The sequence below is a fragment of the Heterodontus francisci genome, chromosome 44, assembly GCF_036365525.1.
Source record: "Heterodontus francisci isolate sHetFra1 chromosome 44, sHetFra1.hap1, whole genome shotgun sequence".
In the NCBI taxonomy this organism is placed as follows: domain Eukaryota; kingdom Metazoa; phylum Chordata; class Chondrichthyes; order Heterodontiformes; family Heterodontidae; genus Heterodontus; species Heterodontus francisci.
This window is the reverse complement of record NC_090414.1, coordinates 19,999,195-20,022,866: the sequence shown is the minus strand read 5'-3', so window position 1 is coordinate 20,022,866 and position 23,672 is coordinate 19,999,195. Positions and strand designations below refer to the sequence as shown.

The 23,672-nt window shown below is 52.8% G+C and overlaps 2 protein-coding genes across 3 annotated transcripts in view; one reads left to right on the top strand and one right to left on the bottom strand.

The window, feature by feature from the left end:
- Positions 1-9,977: 9,977 nt before the first annotated feature.
- LOC137355842 (zinc finger and BTB domain-containing protein 3-like) lies at positions 9,978-15,263 on the bottom strand. 2 transcript variants are annotated; one of them, XM_068021419.1, is made up of 2 exons: positions 14,900-15,263; positions 9,978-11,798 (listed from the first exon to the last, which is right to left on the bottom strand). In XM_068021419.1, the coding sequence occupies exon 2, from the start codon at positions 11,735-11,737 to the stop codon at positions 10,319-10,321; it is 1,419 nt and encodes a 472-aa protein (XP_067877520.1). In that variant the 5' UTR covers positions 11,738-11,798; positions 14,900-15,263; the 3' UTR covers positions 9,978-10,318. The 2 variants fall into 2 exon arrangements, with proteins under 2 accessions (XP_067877520.1, XP_067877521.1); XM_068021420.1 differs by lacking the exon at positions 14,900-15,263 and adding an exon at positions 11,969-12,130.
- Positions 15,264-16,976: 1,713 nt separating this feature from the next.
- LOC137355992 (5'-3' exonuclease PLD3-like) overlaps positions 16,977-23,672 on the top strand; it is a 14,933-nt gene continuing 8,237 nt past the window's right edge. Inside the window, exons 1-2 of the mRNA XM_068021693.1 lie at positions 16,977-17,672; positions 18,544-18,705. Of these exons, the coding sequence (XP_067877794.1) occupies positions 17,619-17,672; positions 18,544-18,705 (216 nt within the window). The 5' untranslated portion in view covers positions 16,977-17,618. The remainder of the gene's footprint in view (positions 17,673-18,543; positions 18,706-23,672) is intronic.

Below are 23,672 nucleotides of genomic sequence, written 5' to 3'. Positions count from 1 at the left end.
GAAGGCCTCAAGCGTACCGGCGGACACCACATGCTCTTTTCCCCAGGGACACCCGGACGCGAACGTAACCGCGGAAGAGGGGCAGGCAATCGGGAGTACGGACCTCCCTGACGGCCCGCAGCCTGGACCTGTGAATTGCCACCTTGGCCAGGCCCAGGAGCAGACCGACGAGGAGATCCTCCTCCCGGCCCACGCCCCTCCGCACCGGGTGCCCAAAGATCAGGAGCGTGGGACTGAAGCGCAGCCAGAACTTGAGGAGCAGCCCCTTCAGATACTCAAAGAGGGGCTGCAACCTTGCACACTCTGTACATATGTGGAACACGGACTCGTCCAGGCCGCAGAAAATACAGGCGGCCTGGGAGTCCGTGAACCTATTTAAAAGTCTATTGCACGGGGCTGCTCTGTGCAACACCCTCCACCCCAGGTCCCCGATGTAAAGGGGGAAGACTCCCGCACAGAGAGACCTCCAGCGGGGTTTTCCCCTCGCCGCCAGATGGCAACGCGGACCGCCAGGGCGTGTCCGGCCGACTGACGAGGGCGAGGAAGTGGAGAGTGTGCAGGAGCAGCCCGTACAGGAAACCCCTCTGCGCCGATTGGAATGGCACGGAGGGTAATTCCGAGAGGCGGCTCGTGTTGTGTGGGACCGGCTCCCGAGGAGGGTTTCGGGGCCTGGGTCTGATGAGCAGTTCCGGCTGAGCGGGGGTCAGCTCGGCCGGGAGCGCAGAGCCCCCTCGCCACCTGCAGTGAGGGGCATCCCAGGGGCTTTTGCTGCTCCTCCGTCCCCGGAGTCGGCCGCACAGACAGCCGAGGCACTCACCACCGCCGGCGGGGGAGCGCCCTGACTGGAGGCGACCATGTTCCAGACTCGGAATAGATCCTGGTAAAAGACAGGCAACTCCCTCAGAGAGGCGCAGCTAACGGACTCCGCCGGGAGCTGCGTGTCATCTTGAAGGCAGTGACACTGGCGGACAAAAATACGTCGCCAGCACACACCATCTAGGAGGACGCTCGACGTACAGGTATCTCTGCAGGGTCCGAAGGCGGAGAGTCGCAGCCTGGGTGCAGACGCACACCAGCAACTGGCCGCCCTCCTCAATCGGGAGACTCAGGACCGCGGCAGAGACCCAGTGTTTCCTCTTGCCCCAGAAGAAATCGACGAGTTTCTTCTGGATCTTGGTGGCGAAGGCAGGGGGCGGGGCCAAAGTGACCAACCGGTACCACAGCATGGAGGCCACCAGTTGGTTTATGACCAGCGCTCGGCCCCTGTAGGAAAGCACTCGGAGCAGTCCTGTCCCGCGGCCCAGCCGAGTGGTGACTTTCACCTCCAACTCCTGCCAGTTTGCCGGCCAGACTTGCTCATCGGGGCTAAAGTGGACTCCCAGATAGAGGAGGTGCGTGGTGCTCGCCTCAAAAGGCGTCAACTCCTCGGGCAGGGAGTCCACCCGCCACTGACCCACCAGGAGTCCGGAACATTTCTCCCAATTGATCCTTGCGGAGGACGCGGCAGAAAAGGTCTGCTGGCAGTCGCACATCCTCCGCAAGTCAATGGGATCTGTGCCCGCGAGGAGCACGTCGTCGGCATAAGCCGAGAGGACGACCCGCATGGCCGGCTCGCGCAGAGCCAATCCCGTCAACCTCCTGCGAAGCAGGCACAGGAAGGGCTCCACGCAGATGGTGTACAATCGGCTGGACATGGGGCATCCCTGACGCACTCCTCTCCCAAAGCGAAGGGGCGCCGTCAAGGACCCGTTAACTTTGACTGGACACTCTGCGGCGGCGTATAAAAGTCGGACCCGGGTCATGAAAATGTGGCCCGAGTCCAAAAGCGCGCAGAGTCCCGAAAAGGTAATCGTGATCCACCCTGTCGAACGCCTTCTCCTGATCAAGGGAGAGAAAGGCGACCGACTGACCAGTCCTCTGGGAAAGATGGATCAGGTCCCGGACCAGGTGGATGTTGTCCTGGATGGACCGGCCCGGGACCGTGTAGGACTGGTCGGGGTGGATCATGTGGGCCAGCACGGAGCCCAGGCGGGTAGACAAAGCCTGGGCAAAGATCTTATAATCCGTGCTGAGGAGGGAGACCGGACGCCAGTTTTTAAGCAGGCGGAGATCGCCCCTCTTCGGCAGCAGGATGATGACCGCCCTGCGCCACGAGAGGGGCATCTCCCTGGTCACCAGGCTTTCCCCCAGGACCCGCACGTAATCGTCCCGCAGGACATCCCAGAACGCCCTGTGGAACTCCACGATCAGCCCGTCCAGCCCTGGGGATTTGCCCCTCGAGAGCTGGTGGAGGATGCCGGTCAGCTCCGCCAACGTGAGCGGAGCCTCCAATCCTTCGACGACCTCCGGGCTGACCTGCGGCAGGTCCTCCCACAAAACTCTGCGCGTGTCCTCGCTGGACGGATCCGGAGAGAACAACGCACTGTGTACGGACCAGGAGGCCCATTCCCTCCGGATCCGTGATGGAGGATCCGTCATCAGCCAGCAGCTCGACGAGCTGCTTACGGATCACCCGCCATTTTTCCAGCGAGTAGAGGAAGGGTGAGGCAAGGTCCAAATCTTCCAGGATCTGGATCCGCGACCTCACGTATGCGCCTCGGGACCCTATGAGCTGCAGGTCCCTCAGCGCGCCCTTCTTCTCTTTGTACGCCTGCCACAGGGCCGAGTCCACGACGGCATGACCAAGGCGGGACTCCAAGTCGAGCACCTCCCTCTCAAGGCGCCCGATCACGGCCTCCCGTCTCTTGGTCGACCCCTTCGCGTACTCCTGACAGAAGACGTGGATGTGAGTCTTGCCCACATCCCACCATAGCCTCAAGGAGGGGAAGCCCCCCTGTTTCCTTCTCCAGTCGGCCCAGAATCGACAGAACGAGTCCCTAAATCGCTCGTCCTCCAGCAGCCGGTTGTTAAAGTGCCAATACGGGGACCCCACCTGCGTGCGGAGCGGAGTGAACTCCGCCCACACCAGGCGGTGGTCCGAGCACGGCACCAGCCGCTTGGAGGCCGCCAAGACGCGGGAGACGTACGCTTGTGAAAAGTAGAGGCGGTCGATTCGGGACCCTCCTCCTCCAGACCTCCACGTGAAGGCGCTGGAGTCGGGATGGAGATTCCGCCAAACGTCCACCAAGTTAAGGGAGCTGATCAGTCTTCTCAACTTCTCCACCGACGCTTGGCCGTGCATGGGAACCGGAACGATCCCCCACCTCGAGGGTGCAGTTAAAATCCCCCCCCGAGGATGATGCACTCGCCGCTATCGATGGAGCTCAAGTGAGCGGACACTTCTTCAAAGAAGCGCGCTTGCAACGCGCCGGGCCTGGGCGCGTACACGTTCACAAAGTGGAGCGGCACGCTACCCAGGCGAACGGCGAGGTGGAGCAAGCAGCCCGGAACTAGCTCCTTGACCCCCAAGATCTCCAGCTGAAAAGTCGGGGCCAACAAGATAGACACCCCACTAGAAATAGGGGTGAGGTGACTCATGTGGACCCCACCCTGCCACTCCAGGAGCCAGGTGGCTTCGTCTCCCGGAATGGTGTGGGTTTCCTGCAGAAAGCTCACCGCGTATCTCCCTTCTCTAAGGACTGAGAGATTGTGAAATCTGCGGTGAGACCCCCTGCTGCCGTTGATGTTGAGGCTGGCTATGGTTATCTTCATGTCAAAGGTACTTAAAACCCGTCACCAACACCTCACTGTGAGGAGGGAGCGGAAGTGCACCTGGCCTTCCACTCCCCCAGCAACCCATTGAGGAACACATTAAAACGGCGCCTCTCAACCAGTTTCACGCCCGTGCCCTTGCCTGCTTTCTTGAGGGCGGCACGGACGGACTGAATGTTTAGCGCCAGACTCGACCAACGGTCGAGGGCCAGCTGAACTTTATCACGGTAACCCCTGCAAGCCGCGAGGAAAGCCCGGAGTTCCGCCGTGGAGATGAGAGGAGACTCGGTGGGAGGCACGAGGGACTCCACCACCTCACTGGTGATGGAATCAAGATCGTCCTCCGTGCCCCACAGTGAGTCCCCATCCTCCTCCGGGTCGTCACCAGTGGCCGACAGACCCACCACACACTGTGGGGCGGACGTCCCGGCCGCACCAGCTGGTCCCGCCTCCGTCACGATCACACCCCCAAGATCGATGGCGGAGGAGTCCTCTCTGGGTTCTAGGATGGACCTGGAGCCTGTGGGTACCAGCGGTCCAGGACCCCCCTCCACCACCGTCCCCAGGCCAATGAGCGGTCCAGGGGAGACGGAAGTTCCCGACTCCGGAAATCCAACCGGAGCCGAGACCGGAGGCGGAGAGAGGAGGCCATCTCCCGCTCCGCCAGCTCCCACAGGCCCAGCAGATGGGGCAGTATTCTCAGTTATAACCGGGTCGGGTGTCTCCTGGTCAGTGGAGGACTCCAGCAGGGAGGGCTGACCCTTTGGGGCCTTGCCCTCCCCTCCACTCAGGGCACCCGACCCAGTGGCAGTGGCAGAATGGGCGGCATCCCCAGGATCCCCCATCACAAGCAGGGCCCCACTGACGCCTTCAGGAGGGGCCTCATGTACAGGGGCCTTCCGCTCCCCTCCATCCTGAGGGGTAGGGAGCTCCTGCCCAGACTTTGTAGCCTTGATGTTGGTGGTGGTGAAACGGGAGACGGCTCCCCTCCAACAGATGGGCTTGCACCTCAAGGCCCTGAGTTACTTCTGTGGAGGGGTGCCTTCTCCTCTTTTTCCCAGTTGGGTACGGAGGCTCAGAGACCTCCATGTCATCGGAGGCCTCCGCACACTCTTTTTTTTAGTCACCCTGGGCCTGAGCCCAGCGCTGGGGCAAGTGGGCTCCCCGAGATCGGGCCTTGGGCTGAGCTCAGGCTCGGGTTGTGTCAATGCGTCCAGGGGATGTGTCTCTTGACGTTTATCTTTCCTCCGCGCCTTCCTTCCACCTGGACGAGCACTCCCTACCCCGCCGGAGGCCGTGAAGATCACAGCCTCTGGAACCGACTGAACGGTGTCTGGTGGAGGTGTAGGGGGGGTGGGAGGAGGTGCAGCGGCGCCACCCTGGGTTGCCAAGGTGGAGTTGGCAGCCAGGAGGTTGGGGCAGTTCTTACGAACATGCCCCACCCCCTTGCAGACATGGCACCATGCCCCGTCCAAGGTCCAGAAGACGCGGTAGGCCGTCCCCTGGAATTCTACATTGAAATGGCCCTCCAAGACTTCCTCCCGCACCAGCTGCATAAATAATTGGCGGCGGAAGGAGTAGACACGTCGGAGGCTGTTCTCCCGAAGACCGAGCGGGACTGGAGTGATCCCTGACCTCACCTCCCCCAGATGGTGCAGGTGGGCGAAGAGGAGCTCATCAGGAATGAAGGGCGGGACGTTTGACAACATTATCCACTGCGCAGTGGCCCCCAGAGGGTCCACTGGCAGGAAAGTCCCACCCACTGTGAGCCCTGTACTTAGGGCGAGGGACAGGAAGAACACAGCCTTCCCATACATCTTTGAGGCTGCCATAATGGCCGAGGTGCCGACAATCTCGGCCATTGCCTTAACGCAAGACTCAGTAGTCATGGTAGGGTGGGTGTAACTCTTCACCCCATGCTTTGTTGTCAAAATTCTAAATGGTGACGGGGCCACAGGAGCAGCTGCTGCAGCATAGGAAGGCCCCGCCACTGAACAGGACTGTGAAGCCATGGGGTAGAAGAGTCACACCAACCGTTAAGAGAAAAAAAAATTGAAATCGAGATAAAGGAATAACAAATAACGAATTATCCCAAAAAGCAAAAAGCACAGACTGGAGAGTATGGCTAGGGAGAGAGGCTGAACGAGAGGAGGGTCAGGAGGAATCAGTCTCTTTCCCGGTGTTAATGCAGGCAGTCCTTTTGCTGGTCTTCCAGTTGGTGGTGGGAGGGGGTGCGATGTCTTTACCTGGGACAGCTGTAGCTGCCTAGACACACTCAGCTTCCGATGTGGTTTACACAGTTCAGAGAAAATCTCTTCACCTGGGCAGCTCCAGCTATCCCAGGCTAGCTTGGTGGGGTGGGGAGGGAGGTCCTATTCAATGCAGTTAAAACACAGGAGCTCCCTGTTCAAACAAACAACCCCACCCAAGGTCTTCCGGTCTCTTCCTTTCCCCCTCCCCACAACAATCAATGAAAGGGCTACAAAACCCAAACTCACAAGAGCTGTCAGTTCTTCTAGCCTCCTGCTTTCTTCCTACAAAATGACAGATGGAAATCCTTAGTTTCAGTTTCAGTCTCTCCCTGTTGCAGCAGTCACACAGCTCACAGCTTCCAGCCTCTGCACACAGCAACAGTCAGCTGCACCTCGTTGATGGAATCAGCACCTCCAATTAGCCAGCAGCCAACCCCAGTGCTGTACCTGTCCTGGGAGTGTTTGATGGGGGATAGTGTAGAGGGAGCTTTACTCTGTATCTAACCCCGTTTTTTTTCCCATCGTGTGTACCATGTGAGACATGTGGTTTACTAAATCCAGTCACCTGAGGGGTCCAACAACGCAGTCACACCAGGGAGAAACCACACTGAGGGGTCACAATACTAATCCGTGCTGTACCTGTCCTGGGAGTGTTTGATGGGGACAGTGTAGAGGGAGCTTTATTCTGTATCTAACCCCGTTTTTTTTTTTTTCTTTTTTTTTTCAAAACCCCCTCATGATTTTGAACGCCTCGATTAAATCTCCCCCTTAACCTTCTCTGCTCTTGACCATTGTAACAGGATAATGTCCCTTGTAAACCCATTCCCCAAGCTTCTGGCCATATGCCCAAATAGTTCTTTATGTCTTAATGTTGTACCTGTCCTGGGAGTATTTGATAGGGACAGTGTAGAGGGAGCTTTACTCTGTATCTAACCCCCGTTTTTTTTTTTACAGTGTGGAGGGAGCTTTACTCTGTATCGAACCCTGTTTTTTTTTCTCTTTTTTTTTGTAGAGGGAGCTTTACTCTGTATCTGACCCCATTTTTCTTGTTTTTTTCTTCAGTGCAGAGGGAGCTTTACTCTGAATCTAACCCCCGTTTTTTTTTGTAGAGGGAGCTTTACTCTGTATCTAACCCCGTGGTGTACCTGTCCTGGGAGTGTTTGATGGGACAGTGTAGAGGGAGCTTTATTCTGTATCTAACCCCGTTTTTTTTTCTTGATGGGGACAGTGTAGAGGGAGCTTTATTCTGTATCTAACCCCGTTTTTTTTTTCTTGATGGGGACAGTGTAGAGGGAGCTTTATTCTGTATCTAACCCCGTTTTTTTTTCTTGATGGGGACAGTGTAGAGGGAGCTTTACTCTGTATCTAACCCCGTTTTTTTTTCTTGATGGGGACAGTGTAGAGGGAGCTTTACTCTGTATCTAACCCCGTTTTTTTTTCTTGATGGGGACAGTGTAGAGGGAGCTTTACTCTGTATCTAACCCCGTGCTGTACCTTACCTGGCAGTGTTTGATGGTCACAGCCTCTAAGTACATTGTGACAGCTGACATAGCAGAACTGAGTGGGAAATGTTGACATAGGAAGTTACAATAGTAAACGTGACACAAGAAGCGTGACCACAAATTGTGACAATGCGAAGTTGGTGGACAGGAAGCAGCCAGTTTCTCAAAACATGTCACTGAAGCCATTCCCCAAAACCAATTTCCACTTTTGCTGTTCGATTTGTAATTTTACCAGACTTTTTTTTCCCCCTGTATCTTGCTGAGTCAAAGGACGATTGTCCAGATCAAACCTCTCAGCACAACCCCAAAGGTTTCAACTGGCATTCATTCGGCCCCAGGCAGATCCCAGGTTGAAACTCCTGGCCTGTGTTAAGCTGATTTGAGGGTTCAGCATGCCTGGGCTAAGGGAGCAGGGAAGGTGTTGGGACTTTGGACGAGATGGAGCTGGGCAGTGGCGCCCCTGTGGTGGAATAGCTGGATGCCACTCGGATGAAACACCAGTGGGGGAGAAACACGGACTCTGGTGAGAAGGCAGCACCTTCAGGAGAGGACTTTCATGTGGAACCGATTTATTAACGACAGCCCTTGCCAACAAACTGTAAAATTGCACTCGGGACTGAGTAAAATAAAAATACCGTGCGTTTTAAAGGTATCTTTTGTGCCGGCTAATGCTACGCACTCACCTGACTTGTGACTCCACCTCCATTTGCACAATCCGACCCCCTTCTAGACAGAAGACCCAGAGGCAGGGGCAGTGCCACACGGAGACGCTTTGCAAGTTACCATTTCAAACTAGAGGCGGGACGGTCGGGAACCAAGAGGGACACAGATTGAAGATAATTGGTAAAAGAACCGGGGGGTGGGAAATGAGGCGAATTTTCAGTGAGTTGTTGTGATCTGGAACGTGCTGCCTGAAAGGCTAGAGAATTCTTTTGGCTAATCGAATTGTGAGATGATGACTAGTTTGCCAGGCAGTAGAATCACCATGAGATTCGTGGTTCAGAAACACGACCCACCAATTTTTTTAATTAATATAAACTGGCACCTCATCTCGTTGCATACAGGAAGTCAAAACCAAGTGGGTTTAAGATAATGGAACCAGGACGTACATAACTCTGTCCCCCACTGTAAAGTCACACATTCTGCCCTTTTCATATTTCCACTAAAAATGTTCTGCCATTTGTGACAAAATTATCCCTGTAAACACATCACGCTGTAATTGCACCGTCCTGGCAGTGACTTTCTTTTTTATTCATTCATGGGATGTGGGCGTCACTGGCCAGGCCAGCATTTATTGCCCATCCCTAATTGCCCTTGAGAAGGTGGTGGTGAGCTGCCTTCTTGAACCGCTGCGGTCCATGTGGGGTAGGTAGACCCACAGTGCTGTTAGGAAGGGAGTTCCAGGATTTTGACCCAGCGACACTGAAGGAACGGTGATATAGTTCCAAGTCAGGATGGTGTGTGACTTGGAGGGGAACTTGCAGGTGGTGGTGTTCCCATGCATCTGCTGCCCTTGTACTTCTAGGTGGTAGAGGTCGCGGGTTTGGAAGGTGCTGTCAAAGGAGCCTTGGTGAGTTGCTGCAGTGCATCTTGTAGATGGTACACACTGCTGCCACTGTGCGTCGGTGGTGGAGGGAGTGAATGTTTGTCGATGGGGTGCCAATCAAGTGAGCTGCTTAGTCCTGGATGGTGTTGAGCTTCTTGAGTGTTGTTGGAGCTGCACCCATCCAGGCAAGTGGAGAGTATTCCATCACACTCCTGACTTGTGCCTTGTAGATGGTGGACAGGCAGTGGGGAGTCAGGAGGTGAGTTACTCACCGCAGGATTCCTAGCCCCTGACCTGCTCTTGTAGCCACAGTATTTATATGGCTACTCCAGTTCAGTTTCTGGTCAATGGTAACCCCCCAGGATGTTGATAGTGGGGTATTCAGCGATGGTAATGCCGCTGAATGTCAAGGGGCGATGGTTAGATTCTCTCTGGTTGGAGATGGTCATTGCCTGGCACTTGTGTAGCGCGAATGTTACTTGCCACTTATCAGCCTAAGCCTGGATATTGTCCAGGTCTTGCTGCATTTCTACACGGACTGCTTCAGTATCTGAGGAGTTGTGAATGGTGCTGAACATTGTGCAATCATCAGCGAACATCCCCACTTATGACTTTCTGATTGAACGAAAGTCATTGATGAAGCAGCTGAAGATGGTTGGGCCTAGGACACTACCCTGAGGAACTCCTGCAGTGATGTCCTGGAGCTCAGATGAATGACCTCCAACAACCACAACCATGTTCCTTTGCGCTAGGTATGACTCCAGCCAGCGGAGGGTTTTCCCCGATTCCCATTGACCTCAGTTTTGCTGGGGGCTCCTTGATGCCATACTCGGTCAAATGCTGCCCTGGTGTCAAGGGCAGTCACTCTCACCTCACCTCTTGAGTTCAGCTCTCTTGTCCACGTTGCACTGCAGGGTCTTAATGGGTGCCCTCACAGGCGTGACATGTTTACATTACTGGTTCACATTTATAAACATGATCACAGGAATTTCAAATGGAGAAAGTTGGCAGGAAGTGAGTGCGTGATCAGATCCAAGATGTTTTAATATATAACAAACCGAGCGAGGTTAAAATGTACCCATTTGACCCAGAGAGAGAGAAAACAGAAACAATTCATGAGGAACACAATTTCTTTCCTCCGATGTACAGCTTTACTGGACTAGTCCTGTGACTGAATTTAATTTAACGTCTGTTTATTTTACAGATGGCTGGTGCGGAGATATATATATATATATATATATATTAAAAGATTTTTTTTTTTCCATTTTGCGTTTTTTTTTCTCCAAATGTAGATTTCTGCAGCCCAGAAAATTGTCCACCGTCACTTTAAAACACAAAAGGGGGGGGGGGGGGGGAGGGAGGGAGGTTCATTTCCACTGTTCCGAAGGGGGTTTGTCCAACCACTTCCAGCCTCCGTTAGGGCAGTCCTGTCTGCCCGTGCCGCTGGTATTCCCGGCATTCGAGGATGGTGATACCTGGGTGTTGTGGTACTTGCGCATGTGACGGTACAGGTCCCCTGACTGGGAGTAGCGGCGCAGGCAGAAACGGCAGCTGTGGGGCCGCTCCCGGGTGTGCACCAACGCGTGGCGCTTGAGGCTGTAGGTGCAGGAGAATGTTTTGCCGCAGGCGACGCAGGTGGGCAGGTCATCCTCGGAGCCGGGCGGCGGGGGCAGGTCCTGGAAGTAGAGCTTGGCAGAGAGGGCGACGGCGTTGGAGCCGGTCAGCTCGGGGTACGGCTTGCCCTCGGGCACGGGCAGGCCTGCGCCGTACAGGCCATGCCCCGGATAGGCGTCGTCCTCCGAGGGCATCTCGTCTTCGTCGGAGATGACGATGTGGCCGGCCTGCTGGAGCTCGAGGGGCTGGCAGCCGGGAGTCTGGAAGACGTCCTCCAGCCGGGGGCAGGCGCCCGGGAGGGGCTCCTCGGCAAGGTCCTCGCCGTCGTCCGAGAACAGGTCGTCCTCCACCTTGACCGTGATCAGGTCTCCCTCCTCCCCCTCCTCCTCGGGGGCCTGGGGGAAGCCCCCCTGCCCGCGCCTGTCTGCCGAAGCGTCCGACTCCCCCTGCCAAGGGGCGGGGCCCTCCAGCGAGCGGGCGGCCCCGTGGACGGCAGACTCGGTGGAGGAGGACGGGCTGGCCAGGACGTTCTCCAGCTTGGTCGAGTAGGCCTCCGTCTCCATCCCAGGCTGCGTGGTGTCGGCGGCGTCAGAAGGCCACTGCCCCAAGTCCCTGTTGACCCCGGGCGGGTTCAGCTGGGGTGCCAGCTGCAGCATGGGGGTGCCCTGCTCCACACGGCCAGAGGCGTAGGGTGGATCTGGAGCGGGGACGTGAGCCGGGATGACCCCCTTGTAGTCCCCGGTCAGGCCCGAGGTGCCGGGGCCCCCCAGCACGTCGTCCTCCTTCCTGGTGCTGTCGGCCTCGGCCAGGGCCCGAGCCTTCAGCCTGCTCTTGCAGACCTTGACGATGTCGTTCATGTGCAGGAAGCTGGCGGCTGCCAGCACGTCTTCAGTGGGCGCGCCGCAGAACCGCAGGCGCCCCTCGTACATGAACTCTAGCAGCAGCGAGAAGGCGGGCGCCGTGACGATTTCATCGTCCAGCCCCACCACGTCCCGCTTGCCCGGCTCCTCTTTGTAAAACATGTGGAAGTAGGTGCTGAAAGAGGCCAGCACGGCGCGGTGCGCCTGGAACTGCACTGCTCCCACCAGCACCGTGCAGTCGCACAGGAAGCCTTGGTGCCTCTGGTCCCGCAGGCTCTGCAGCAGCAGACGACTGTGGTCAGGGAACTCCATAAGTGCCTCGGCGAGCTAGCGATTCTCTCAGTTCCACACACAGCTCCAGGCCTCACTCATCCTAGATCAGAGAGAGAGAGGGGAACGATCGTTAGCTTGACAAAGCGACAAACGTCACCTCAAATTTTTATCAAAGCAACAATTCTGGCCCGACTGCTCTCCGCCAGCATCTATGCCCCGCCTGAACCTCCTCCTACCCTACCTAGAGACAGACTTGCATTTATATAGTACCTTTCACAACCTCAAGATGTCCCGAAGCACTTGCACAGCTCATGAAGTATTTGTCTGAAGTGTAACATTGGAAACGCGGCAGCCATTTTGAGCACAGCAAGACCCCACAAACAGCAACCTGATAGTGACCCAGATAATCTCCCCAGGACACCGGGGAGAACTGCACCTCCCGCACCCCCCCCCGCCCTTCTTCCAATAGCGGCCGTGGGATCTTTAACGCTTATCCGAGGGGGCAGACGGGGGCCCCCGGTTTTACATCTCGTCTGAGAGACAGCACCTCTGACAATGCAGCACTCCCTCGGTACTGGCACTGAGGGCGTCGGCCTGGATCTTTGTGATCAAGTCGCTGGAGTCGGAGTCGGACTCGAACCTTCTGACTCAGAGGCCGGAGAGCTACCCACTGAGCACCCCAGATCAGAAAGGGGAAATAGGCCATTGAGCCCCGCAAGCCTACCCCACCATTCAATTACATCATGGCTGATCTGAATCTTAGCTCCATCTACCAGCCTTGGTTCTGAATGTCAACACTTTTGCCGATCAAAAATCTACTCATCCCGGTTTGAAAATTTCCAATTGACCCCCAGCTTCAGCAGCTTTTTTGCGAGGAGAGAGTTCCCGATTTCCACTTCCCTTTGTGTGAAGAAGTGCTTCCTGACATCACCCCTGAACGGCCCGGGCTCTACGTTTAAGGTTCTGCCCCCTTGTTCTGGACTCCACCCAACAGAGGAAATAGTTTCTCTCTATCGACCCGATCAAATCCTTTAATCATCTTAAACCCCTCGATTAGAATCACCCCTTAATCTTCTACACTCGAGGGAATACAAGACCAGTCTGTACAACCTGTCCTCGTAATTTAACCCTTTCAGTCCCGGTATCATTCTGGTGTTTATACTGCATACGAGCCCCCTCCTAGCTTACTCCATCTCCCCCCATCACCACCTCCTTCTATTCCTTTCTCCCTCATGTGTTTATCCAGCTTCCCCTTAAATGTATCGATATTATTCACCTCAACCACTCCCTGTGGTAGCGAGTTCCACATTCTCCCCACTCTCTGGGGGAAGACGTTTCTCCTGAATTCCCGATTGGATTTATTATTGACTATCTCATATTGATGTCCCCCAGCCCCCACTCCTGGTTTTGGACCCTCCACCCCCTGCCACAAGTGCAAATGTTTCTTTTTCAACTACATATCCAATTCCCCTTTTGAAAGTTACTATTGAATCTGCTTCCACTGCCCTTTCAGGCAGCGCGTTCCAGATCACAACAACTCACTGTGTACATTTTTCCCTCACGTTGCCCCCTGTTCCTTTTCCAATTATCTTAAATCTGTGTCCCTCTGGTCACTGACCGTGAAAACACTTTCTCCTTATTTACTCTATTAAAACCCCTTCATGACGCTGAACACCTCTATTAAATCTCCCCTTCAAGGAGAACAATCTCATCTTCTCTGGTCTCTCTGTGTAACTGAATCCCTCATCCCTGGGACCATTCCAGTAAATCTCCTCTGCACCCTCTCTGAGGCCTTGACATCCTTCTGAAAGTGCGGCGGCCCAGAATTGGACACAATTCTCCAGCTGGGGGCTAACCAGTCTTTTATAAATGTTTAGTAGCCAAGGATCCCATTTTTTTTTTTTTAAAAACAGCCTTCTTGTCCTACCACCTTCAAACATTTGTGTACATACACCTCGAATCTTGTTAGGCAAGGGAATCAAAGGTTATCGGGGGTAGACGGGAGTGTGGAATTCGAGGCACAAACAGATCAGCCATGATTTTATTGAATGGCGGAACTGGCTTGAGGGGCCGAATGGCCGACTTCTGCTCCTAGTTCGTATGTTCGTACTCCCAAGGTATCTCGGTTCCCGTACCTCCTTTAAAACTGTACCATTTAGTTTATCTCGCCTCTCATTCTCCCTACCAAAATGTATCGCTTTGCACTTTCATGCGTCTGGCCATTTTTCTATGAGTGAAAAAAATCTACGTCTACCCCATCGAACCCCTTCATAATTTTAAAGGCCTGTGTCAGGTCACCTCGTCGTCTTTTCCAGGCTTTTCTAATAGTTATGCCTTGCAATTTTTTTCTGCATCGTCTATATCATTATTATAATAGAGACTGGGACTGTGCACAGTTAATACAGCACCTTTGCCCACAATAACATGTCCCCAAGGCACTTCACAAGATTATCAGACAAAATTTAACACCGAGCCACAGAAGGTGACCCAGCAGTTGGTCAAAGAGGCAGGTCTTAAGGAGCACCTTAAAGGAGGAGAGAAAGACAGAGAGGTTTAGGGAGGGAATTCCAGAGCTTAGGGCCCCCCAGGGCAGCTGAAGGCACGGCCGCCAATGGTGGAGCGATGGGAATCGGGGGATGGACAAGAGGCCGGAATTGGAGGAGCGCAGAGATCCTCGGAGGGTTGTGGGGGCTGGAGGAGGTGACAGAGATAGGGAGGGGGGCGAGGACGTTGAGGGATTTGAAAACAAGGATGGGAATTTTTAAATGGAGGCGTTGCTGTAGATGACGGGTAAGGCGACCTCCATTGGGTACTCCCCCTGGTTGAATGGTTATCCCATTGGAAGGCCATGTTGGAACCGATGCCCCATTTAAGCAGTCGCCCCATGAGAGGAGCTGATTGGACAGTTGCCCATGAGAGGAGCTGATTGGACAGTCTGTTTGTACGGTCGCCCCCATGAGAGGAGTTGATTGGACAGTTGCCCCACGGGAGGAGCTGATTGGACAGTCTGGTTGGACGGTCGCCCCCATGAGAGGAGTTGATTGGACAGTTGCCCCATGGGAGGAGCTTATTGGACAGTTGCCCCCTGAGAAGAGCTGATTGGACAGTAGGCACAGGAAGGAGCTGATTGGACAGTTGACCTACCCCAACCCTTCCTGCCCTTCCCCCATTGGCTACTCAACATCAGAAGGCAAGACCCACCCACAGTCCTCGCCGATTGGACGCACGCTCTAGTCCAGCCCGCCAATGGGCGCCGTCCAGGGGCCAAGGCCGCCGCTGCTGATTGGTCGGCCTGGCTGTCGATCAGGGTCGGTCCCGCTCTCCGATTGGCTGCCGTTCACAAACGCTGCCGGGGTAACAAAAAAAATACCGAAGGGAGGGGGGGGGTAACTGCGAGTAGGCGGTCCCCTCCTCCCGTCCCGGCCGGTCGGTCCGGTCCCGCTCCCAGCCCCGAGCTACGGACCCCGGGCCGCTTCCCCGAGGAAAAAGCCTTCCAAACGCGGCGGCTTTGGTTTCTCCCCCCCGCTCGAGCCGCCGGACCAAAAGCGCAGGCGCAGACTCCTCCCCCCGGCCGGAAGTGGCCCGGCTCTCGCGAGATCCCGTTGCCTTCGCCATGGCAACGCCAACGAGGCGGCGACGGCGCGCAGGAGGGAACCCCCACCTGCCACGGCCAGGCTGTCTACAGCGCCACCTGGCGGCTGGGAGGACTCCTCCACTTCTTAAACCTTCCCTTAAAGAGATAGAACTTGCACTCAAACGAGTGAAACGGCCCCCAGGAGTGAGCAGATAAAATATATCATCATCCAGCCAATAATGAGAGATATTTAAGCAGGGTTACCAAAAATTACTTTTCATTTCTATAGCGCCTTTCACCAACTCACAGCCAATGACGTACTTTTGAAGTGTCGTCACTGTTGTGCTGTAGGCAACGCACCAGCCAAATTGCGCACAGCAAGCTCCCGCAAACAGCAATGTGATAATGACCCCGATAATATGTCCTTTTTTTTTTAGTGATGTTGGTTGAGGGATAAATATCAGTCCCAGGACGCTTAAGGTGCATCTTAAAGCAGAGTGAGAGAGAGAGGGGCGGAGAGGTTTCGGGAGGGAATTCCAGAGCTTAGGGCCCAGTTTGCTGCAGGCAAGGCCGCCAATGACAGGGTCAAGGGAGCAGGGGATGCACCAAGAGGGCAGAAGCAGGGTTTGTGGTGGAGGGGGTGTGGTTTGGAGGTTTGTGCGGCTGGGGGAGGTTGCGGAGGTAGGGGTGAAGAAGAGAATTTTGGTTTATTGGTCGCCTGACAATGCAGGTTGCAGTCCAGTGATCCCGACCCTCTTCCTGAAAGACGTTTTCGGTGGTTTTGTCACCTCCCCAACAACAGCCAGAAAGTCTGCCAACACCCAGCATGCAGTGACTCACATCAGGAATGCAAATCTGAGCAAAGTACCAGAGGCAACACAGTAACCAGCATAAACTAGCCTGGCCCACTACTCCAGCATCAGCCAGTCAGTTAGTCTTGCTTATAAAGAATGGGAACGGAGATTGAATTGAATGGCCCTGGACTGTGGATTGTTGCTGTTAGATAATTTCTTATATAGGACTAGAATACAAGGGGGTAGAAGTCATGCTTCAGCTATACAAAGCCCTGGTTAGACCACACCTGGAGTTACTGGGAGCAGTTCAGGGCCCCACACCTTAGTAAGGATATACTGGCCTTGGAGGGAGTGCAGAGTAGATTTACCAGAATGATACCTGGACACCGAGGGTTAAATTATGAGGAGTGATTACACAAACTAGGATTATATTCCCTGAAATTTAGAAGGTTAAGGGATGATTTGAGCAAAGTTTTCCAGATATTAAGGGGAACTGATAGGGTCGATAGAGAGAAACGATTTCCGCTGGTTGGGGAGTCCGGGACGAGGGGGCAGAGTCTAAAAATGAGAGCCAGACCTTTCAGGAGTGAAATGAGGAAACACTTCCACACACAAAGGGTGGGAGAAGTTTGGAACTCTCTTCCACAAACGGCAATCGATGCTGGATCAATTGTTAATGTTAAATCGGAGACGGTTAGATTGTTGTTAACCAAAGGTATTAAGGGATGTGGGGCAAAACTCCACTATATGGAGTTAGATCACAGATCAGCCATGATCTCATTGAATGGCGGGACAGGCTCAAGGGGCTGAATGGCCTCCTCCTGTTCCTGTGTTGCCCACGAGGTGGTGTGTGCTTCCATCCCACACAGTCGCAGCGCCCCTCACACTGACTCTCTCAAAACGGGGGAGGGGAACAGTGTGTCTGGGACAGGGAGACTGTTGGATGCAGAGTTGAGTCCAGCGAACATCCCTGCAATTCGCACTCATCTCTGAAGCAGAATAAATGAGATCAGGCAAAGTTCAGTTTTAGAATGATAGTGCGGGGGGAATGGAGCAGCCAACGAGAGGGACAGCACGGGGGTTAGATACAGAGTAAAGCTCCCTCTACACTGTCCCCATCAGAGTTGGGGAGGGGGGAGGTTCGGTCAGTGAGGTTGGAACCTGTGGGGTGGAAATTTAGGAAAACTTTGGGACGTTTGTCAGTGAAGTGAATGAGGCTGGGACTGTCTTGTGGAGTTTGCATTGCCACTGGAGGGCAGCCCTCATATAGCCTGTGCAAAACCTGAAAGTAAAAACCCCGCTCTAACTGACAACTGTTTGAATTCAAACTGTTTGCAGTGCAGACGGCTGACATTTTAGGAGGTGGAAAAGTTTCTTATTAAAGGGGATTTGCGTTTCTTGCCTCAGTTTGGTAACAACAACAAAAAAAACCAGGGGCAACATCTTCTGGAAGGAGAAAGGAGCAAACCGCTTGTTTCAAAAGTTGCATTTTTTTTTTAAAAGTTCATTTTTTTTTTGTTGTCTTGCCCAAGAATTAGTCTCGGGAATCGCAATGCCAAGAAAAACCCTGGAATCTCGTAGGAGGTCAAAACGACTCAAGGATCAGGTATGGGTTTATGTTTTGCTCTGCAGAGGGAGACAGGTGCTGGTTTTATTGGAACTGAGTGTGCAAAGTGAAAGTTACTGGTGCTTTGAGCTGGATACTATATATTTGTGCAAATCGAGGCAGTGCTGGTCTACTGTTTGGTGGCATGTCATGTTTAACATCTCATTTCTACACAAACCTCTGGCATATACAACAGCTGGTGGAGTGAATGATATATTTCTATCCCATCAACCAGCAGTCTCTCTCTCTTTCTCTCTGCCTTTTGAATCTGATGTTAAAAGCTGAGATGAAATATGTGGGATGGGAAAGGGATGGAATTCCTTGAGCAATAATTACACTTCCTTGTTTGTCCTTCGTGTTAATTTCAGTAGCCAGGTCAAGGATTTGATTCACTGCAACAATTTAACTGTTAAATGAGGCGAACTTCGCATGAAGTTGTTACTCAGGAATACATCTTCTAAAGTAATTGTATCTTTCGTTGATAACAAAAAAAGCAACTGAATGCGATTGGGAAAATTCCCCCCACCCCCAACACACACACGACCTTGTATCAATTAACACGACTGCATTAAACATTTGTAAGATTAAATAATGTGTAAAAAGATAGTTTAACTCATTGCATACAAGGGATGCCAATCCCGGAAGTGGACGCAGAGTATCATCGGATTTGGCAGGTTACGTTTCTGACCACTTTTGGCGCCAAAACAATTGTATCCCTATTAAAATAAAATAGGAGATAAGACAGGGCATGGAAATTATTAAAATGTTGCATTTCAAGTGCAAAAGTCAAGGGAGAAATGGTTTGCAGATGTTACAGTAACTTTTTTTTTTTGACATTCCTTCCTTTTTTTTCTCTCTCTCTGGGATCCAGGTTCTGGAGAAGGAGCCCGAAGTGGAGGAGGAGGTCTCCCAACCCAAGGAATATCTGCTCCTGACTCCCAGGAATCCGATCCGAGGGAGCGCCAGGGGCCTGAGGAGCAGCAGGGCTGGGGGGATAGAGGAGGAGGAAGAGGAGAAGGAGGAGGAGGAGGTGGTGAGTGTAGTGTGGGGAATGTGGGGGTGGCCAGATATTCAATGCATTTCATGTCTGTTTCAGGAAAGACACAATTCCATTCAGCAGACCATTGAGATACTAATAGGGGCAGCTCCTGCTGCAGTGGGGGACAGACATGTGCAAATAGGAAGCATGCACGGTTGCACTGCTGCGGAAATTTGGCAACAGACTTTTTGCAACGTGGCCCCTTGGGGGAGGGGTGGTTGCAATTCCTGTCCCCATTGCAGAAAGGGTGGTGCGTGGAGGGGTGGGGGGGGAGATGGTTGAGAGACTGCTCTGACTGGGCTCAACTTGTTCTGGCGTTTGAGCAACCTCTTCTTCAACTCCACTCATTTCCTCCAAATTAAAGGTGTTTTCTAGCTGCACGGGTCCCAGCTATGCCTGTCTTTTTGTGGAATATGTGGTACATTTCCCGTTTCCGGTCCTGCTCAGGCCCACTCCCGCCCCGCTTTTTCTGATACTGTATCGATTCCGTTTCCTGCTGTCGTCCCGGACTGGCAAGTTTCGTCGATTTTGCTTTCAATTTCCACCCTCCTCTCACCTTCACATGGTTCCCCCTCCAACTCTTCCCTTCCCTTCCTCGACCCCGCAGCTCTCACCTCCTTCCCCCTCCATCACAAAACCCCTTGTCCTCACCTTACACCCTCCGTTTCCAATGGATCATCCTCCTCTTTCAGCATTCCCAAGGTCCCTACACATCCTGGTCCACTCCTCATTCACCCCCACCCCATCGCCTGGCAAGCGCAGGAGATAGAACAAAGAACAAAGAAAATTACAGCACAGGAACAGGCCCTTCGGCCCTCCAAGCCTACGCCGATCCAGATCCTCTATCTAAACATGACACTTATTTTCGAAGGGTCTGTATCTCTTTACTTCCTGCCCATTCATGTATCTGTCTAGATACATCTTAAAAGACGCTATCGTGCCCGCGTCTACCACCTCCGCTGGCAATGCGTTCCATGCACCCACCACCCTCTGCGTAAAGAACTTTCCACGCATATCCCCCCTAAACTTTTCCCCTTTCACTTTGAACTCATGTCCCCTTGTAATTGAAACCCCCACTCTGGGAAAAAGCTTCTTGCTATCCACCCTGTCTATACCCCTCATGATTTTGTACACCTCCAATCAGGTCCCCCCCCTCAACCTCCGCCTTCCTAATGAAAATAATCCTAATCTACTCAACCTCTCTTCATAGCTAGCGCCCTCCATACCAGGCAACATCCTGGTGAACCTCCTCTGCACCCTCTCCAAAGCATCGACATCCTTTTGGTAATGTGGCGACCAGAACTGCACGCAGTATTCCAAATGTGGCTGAACCAAAGTCCTATACAACTGTAACATGACCTGCCAACTCTTGTACTCAATACCCCGTCCGATGAAGGAAAGCATGCCGTATGCCTTCTTGACCACTCTATTGACCTGCGTTGCCACCTTCAGGGAACAATGGACCTGAACACCCAAATCTCTCTGCACATCAATTTTCCCCAGGACTTTCCCATTTACTGTATAGTTCATTCTTGAATTGGATCTTCCAAAATGCATCACCTCGCATTTGCCCTGATTGAACTCCATCTGCCATTTCTCTGCCCAACTCTCCAATCTATCTATATTCTGCCGTATTCTCTGACAGTCCCCTTCACTATCTGCTACTCCACCAATCTTAGTGTCGTCTGCAAACTTGCTAATCAGACCTCCTATACTTTCCTCCAAATCATTAATGTATATCACAAACAACAGTGGTCCCAGCACGGATCCCTGTGGAACACCACTGGTCACACGTCTCCATTTTGAGAAACTCCTTCCACTGCTACTCTCTGTCTCCTGTTGCCCAGCCAGTTCTTTATCCATCTAGCTAGTACACCTTGGACCCCATGCGCCTTCACTTTCTCCATCAGCCTACCATGGGGAACCTTATCAAACGCCTTACCGAAGTCCATGTATACGACATCTACAGCCCTTCCCTCATCAATCAACTTTGTCACTTCCTCAAAGAATTCTATTAAGTTGGTAAGACATGACCTTCCCTGCACAAAACCATGTTGCCTATCACTGAGAAGCCCATTTTCTTCCAAATGGGAATAGATCCTATCCCTCAGTATCTTCTCCAGCAGCTTCCCTACCACTGATGTCAGGCTCACCGGTCTATAATTACCTGGATTATCCCTGCTACCCTTCTTAAACAAGGGGACAACATTAGCAATTCTCCAGTCCTCCGGGACCTCACCCGTGTTTAAGGATGTTGCAAAGATATCTGTTAAGGCCCCAACTATTTCCTCTCTCGCTTCCCACAGTAACCTGGGATAGATCCCATCCGGACCTGGGGACTTGTCCACCTTAATGCCTTTTAGAAGACCCAACACTTCCTCCCTCCTTATGCCGACTTGACCTAGAGTAATCAAACATCTGTCCCTAACCTCAACATCCGTCATGTCCCTCTCCTCGGTGAATACCGATGCAAAGTACTCGTTTAGAATCTCACCCATTTTCTCTGACTCCACGCATAACTTTCCTCCTTTGTCCTTGAGTGGGCCAATCCTTTCTCTAGTTACCCTCTTGCTCCTTATATATGAATAAAAGGCTTTGGGATTTTCCTTAACCCTGTTTGCTAAAGATATTTCATGACCCCTTTTAGCCCTCTTAATTCCTCGTTTCAGATTGCGCCTACAATCCCGATATTCTTTCAAAGCTTCGTCTTTCTTCAGCCGCCTAGACCTTATGTATGCTTCCTTTTTCCTCTTAGCTAGTCTCACAATTTCACCTGTCATCCATGGTTCCCTAATCTTGCCATTTCTACCCCTCGTTTTCACAGGAACATGTCTCTCCTGCACGCTTATCAACCTCTCTTTAAAAGCCTCCCACATATCAAATGTGGATTTACCTTCAAACAGCTGCTCCCAATCTACATTCCCCAGCACCTGCCGAATTTTGGTATAGTTGGCCTTGCCCCAATTTAGCACTCTTCCTTTAGGACCAGCGCCAGTCCTTTCACCTCCTCCCTTCGCACCGTCCAGGGCCCCAAACACTCCTTCCAGGTGCAACAGTGATTTACGTGGCCTTCTGACAATTTACTATACTGTATTCGCCGCTCACGGTGTGTTCTGCTCTACATTGGGCAAGCCAAACATAGACTGGGTGACCACTTTGTGGAACACCTCTGTTCAGTCCACAATTGTAACTCAGTTGCCTGTCATTTTGATCCTCCATTTCCCCCCCCCCTCCCACTCTGACCTCTCTGTCCTCGGCCTCCTGCACTGCTCCAATGAAGCTTCACATCAGCTCAAGGAACAGCACCTCATCGTCCGATTGGGCACTTTACAGCCTTCCGGACTCAACATCGAGTTCAACATTTTCAGATCCGAACCACAGCTCCCATTTTTTTTCAGACAGCAGCTGTTGGTGATGATTCTGCTGTTGCTATTTACACTCCCCCAGACCCATCCTTTGTTTCTTCACTTGTCCCATTACCATCTCCTTTTTCCTCGCACCATCATCCCTTTATCTGTTTAATCCCTCCCGTCTTCCACCCGATCAACAGACCTTCCGTCTTGACCTCCCCTCCCTCGCTACCTCTGCACTTGCTTAAAACCTGTTAGATCTCGAATGTTTTCCCCGTTCTGACGGAAGGTCATCGCTGTGAAACGTTAACTCTGTTTCTCTCGCCACAGATGCTGCCAGACCTGCTGAGTATTCCCAGCATTTTCTGTTTCCTAGATGCCCAACATCCGCGGTATTTTGCTTTCATAAATAATTTACGAAATGCCTTTCTAGTCTATTGTTTTTCTCGGACTAACATTGCTAAACGGGACGATCTGATTGTTTATCAAATTACTGTTTGTGGGATCTTGCTGTGCAGACAGAGTGCGTTCTCTTTATTCCAACAATGACTACGCTTCAGAATTGGTTCATTGACTGTGAAGTGCTTTGTGCATCCTGAAAGACGCTATATAAATGCATTTTTTTTTAAAAGAGGGAATGGTTACAGGCCCTGAAATTCCGGAAGATGTCCCGGTATCTTGCTGAAGATAGGGAGGGAGAACTTGCTGCAGAATTCCCGGATTCTTATTTAGGACTGAGTTTATAAGGGGGCCAGTTTCGGGTAAAGAGACGGGGAGTGGGATGAAAAGCAGTTGGATTAATGTCTCGGGAGTCGACCCCCGATCGCAAGTGGAAGAAAGGATGGCGCAGTGGTTAGCACCGCAGCCTCACAGCTCCAGCGACCCGGGTTCGATTCTGGGTACTGCCTGTGCGGAGTTTGCAAGTTCTCCCTGTGACCGCGTAGGTTTCCTCCGGGTGCTCCGGTTTCCTCCCACAGCCAAAGACTTGCAGGTTGATAGGTAAATTGGCCATTGTAAATTGCCCCGAGTGTAGGTAGGTGGTAGGAGAATTGAGGGAAAGTGAGGACGTGAGAGGGAAAAATGGGATTAATATAGGATTAGTATAAATGGGTGGTTGAGGGTCGGCATGGACTCGGTGGGCCAAAGGGCCTGTTTCGGTGTTGTATCTCTCTATGACTCTAAACACATTACACGAGCAGACAGCAATGACAGCACTCGGAGTAGCCACAGATGAATGATAATCTTGGAATTTTAAGGAGCTCTCCGCTCAACTTGTGCAACTAGTTGCAGAGCAGGAGCCAATAAAGCCGATAGATTATTGAACTTCCCGATCTCTGTCACCTCCTCCAGCCCCCACAACCCTCCGAGATCTCCGCGCTCCTCCAATTCCGGCCTCTTGTCCATCCCCCGATTCCCATCGCTCCACCATTGGCGGCCGTGCCTTCAGCTGCCTGGGGGCCCTAAGCTCTGGAATTCCCTCCCTCAACCTCTCCCCCGCCCCAAGACGTTCCCTAAAACCGATCTCTTTGACTAAGCTTTTGGTCGCCCAATCTCTCCTTATCAGGCTTTACGTTCCTATGAAGGCTTGGGATGATTGAGGACGCTACATAA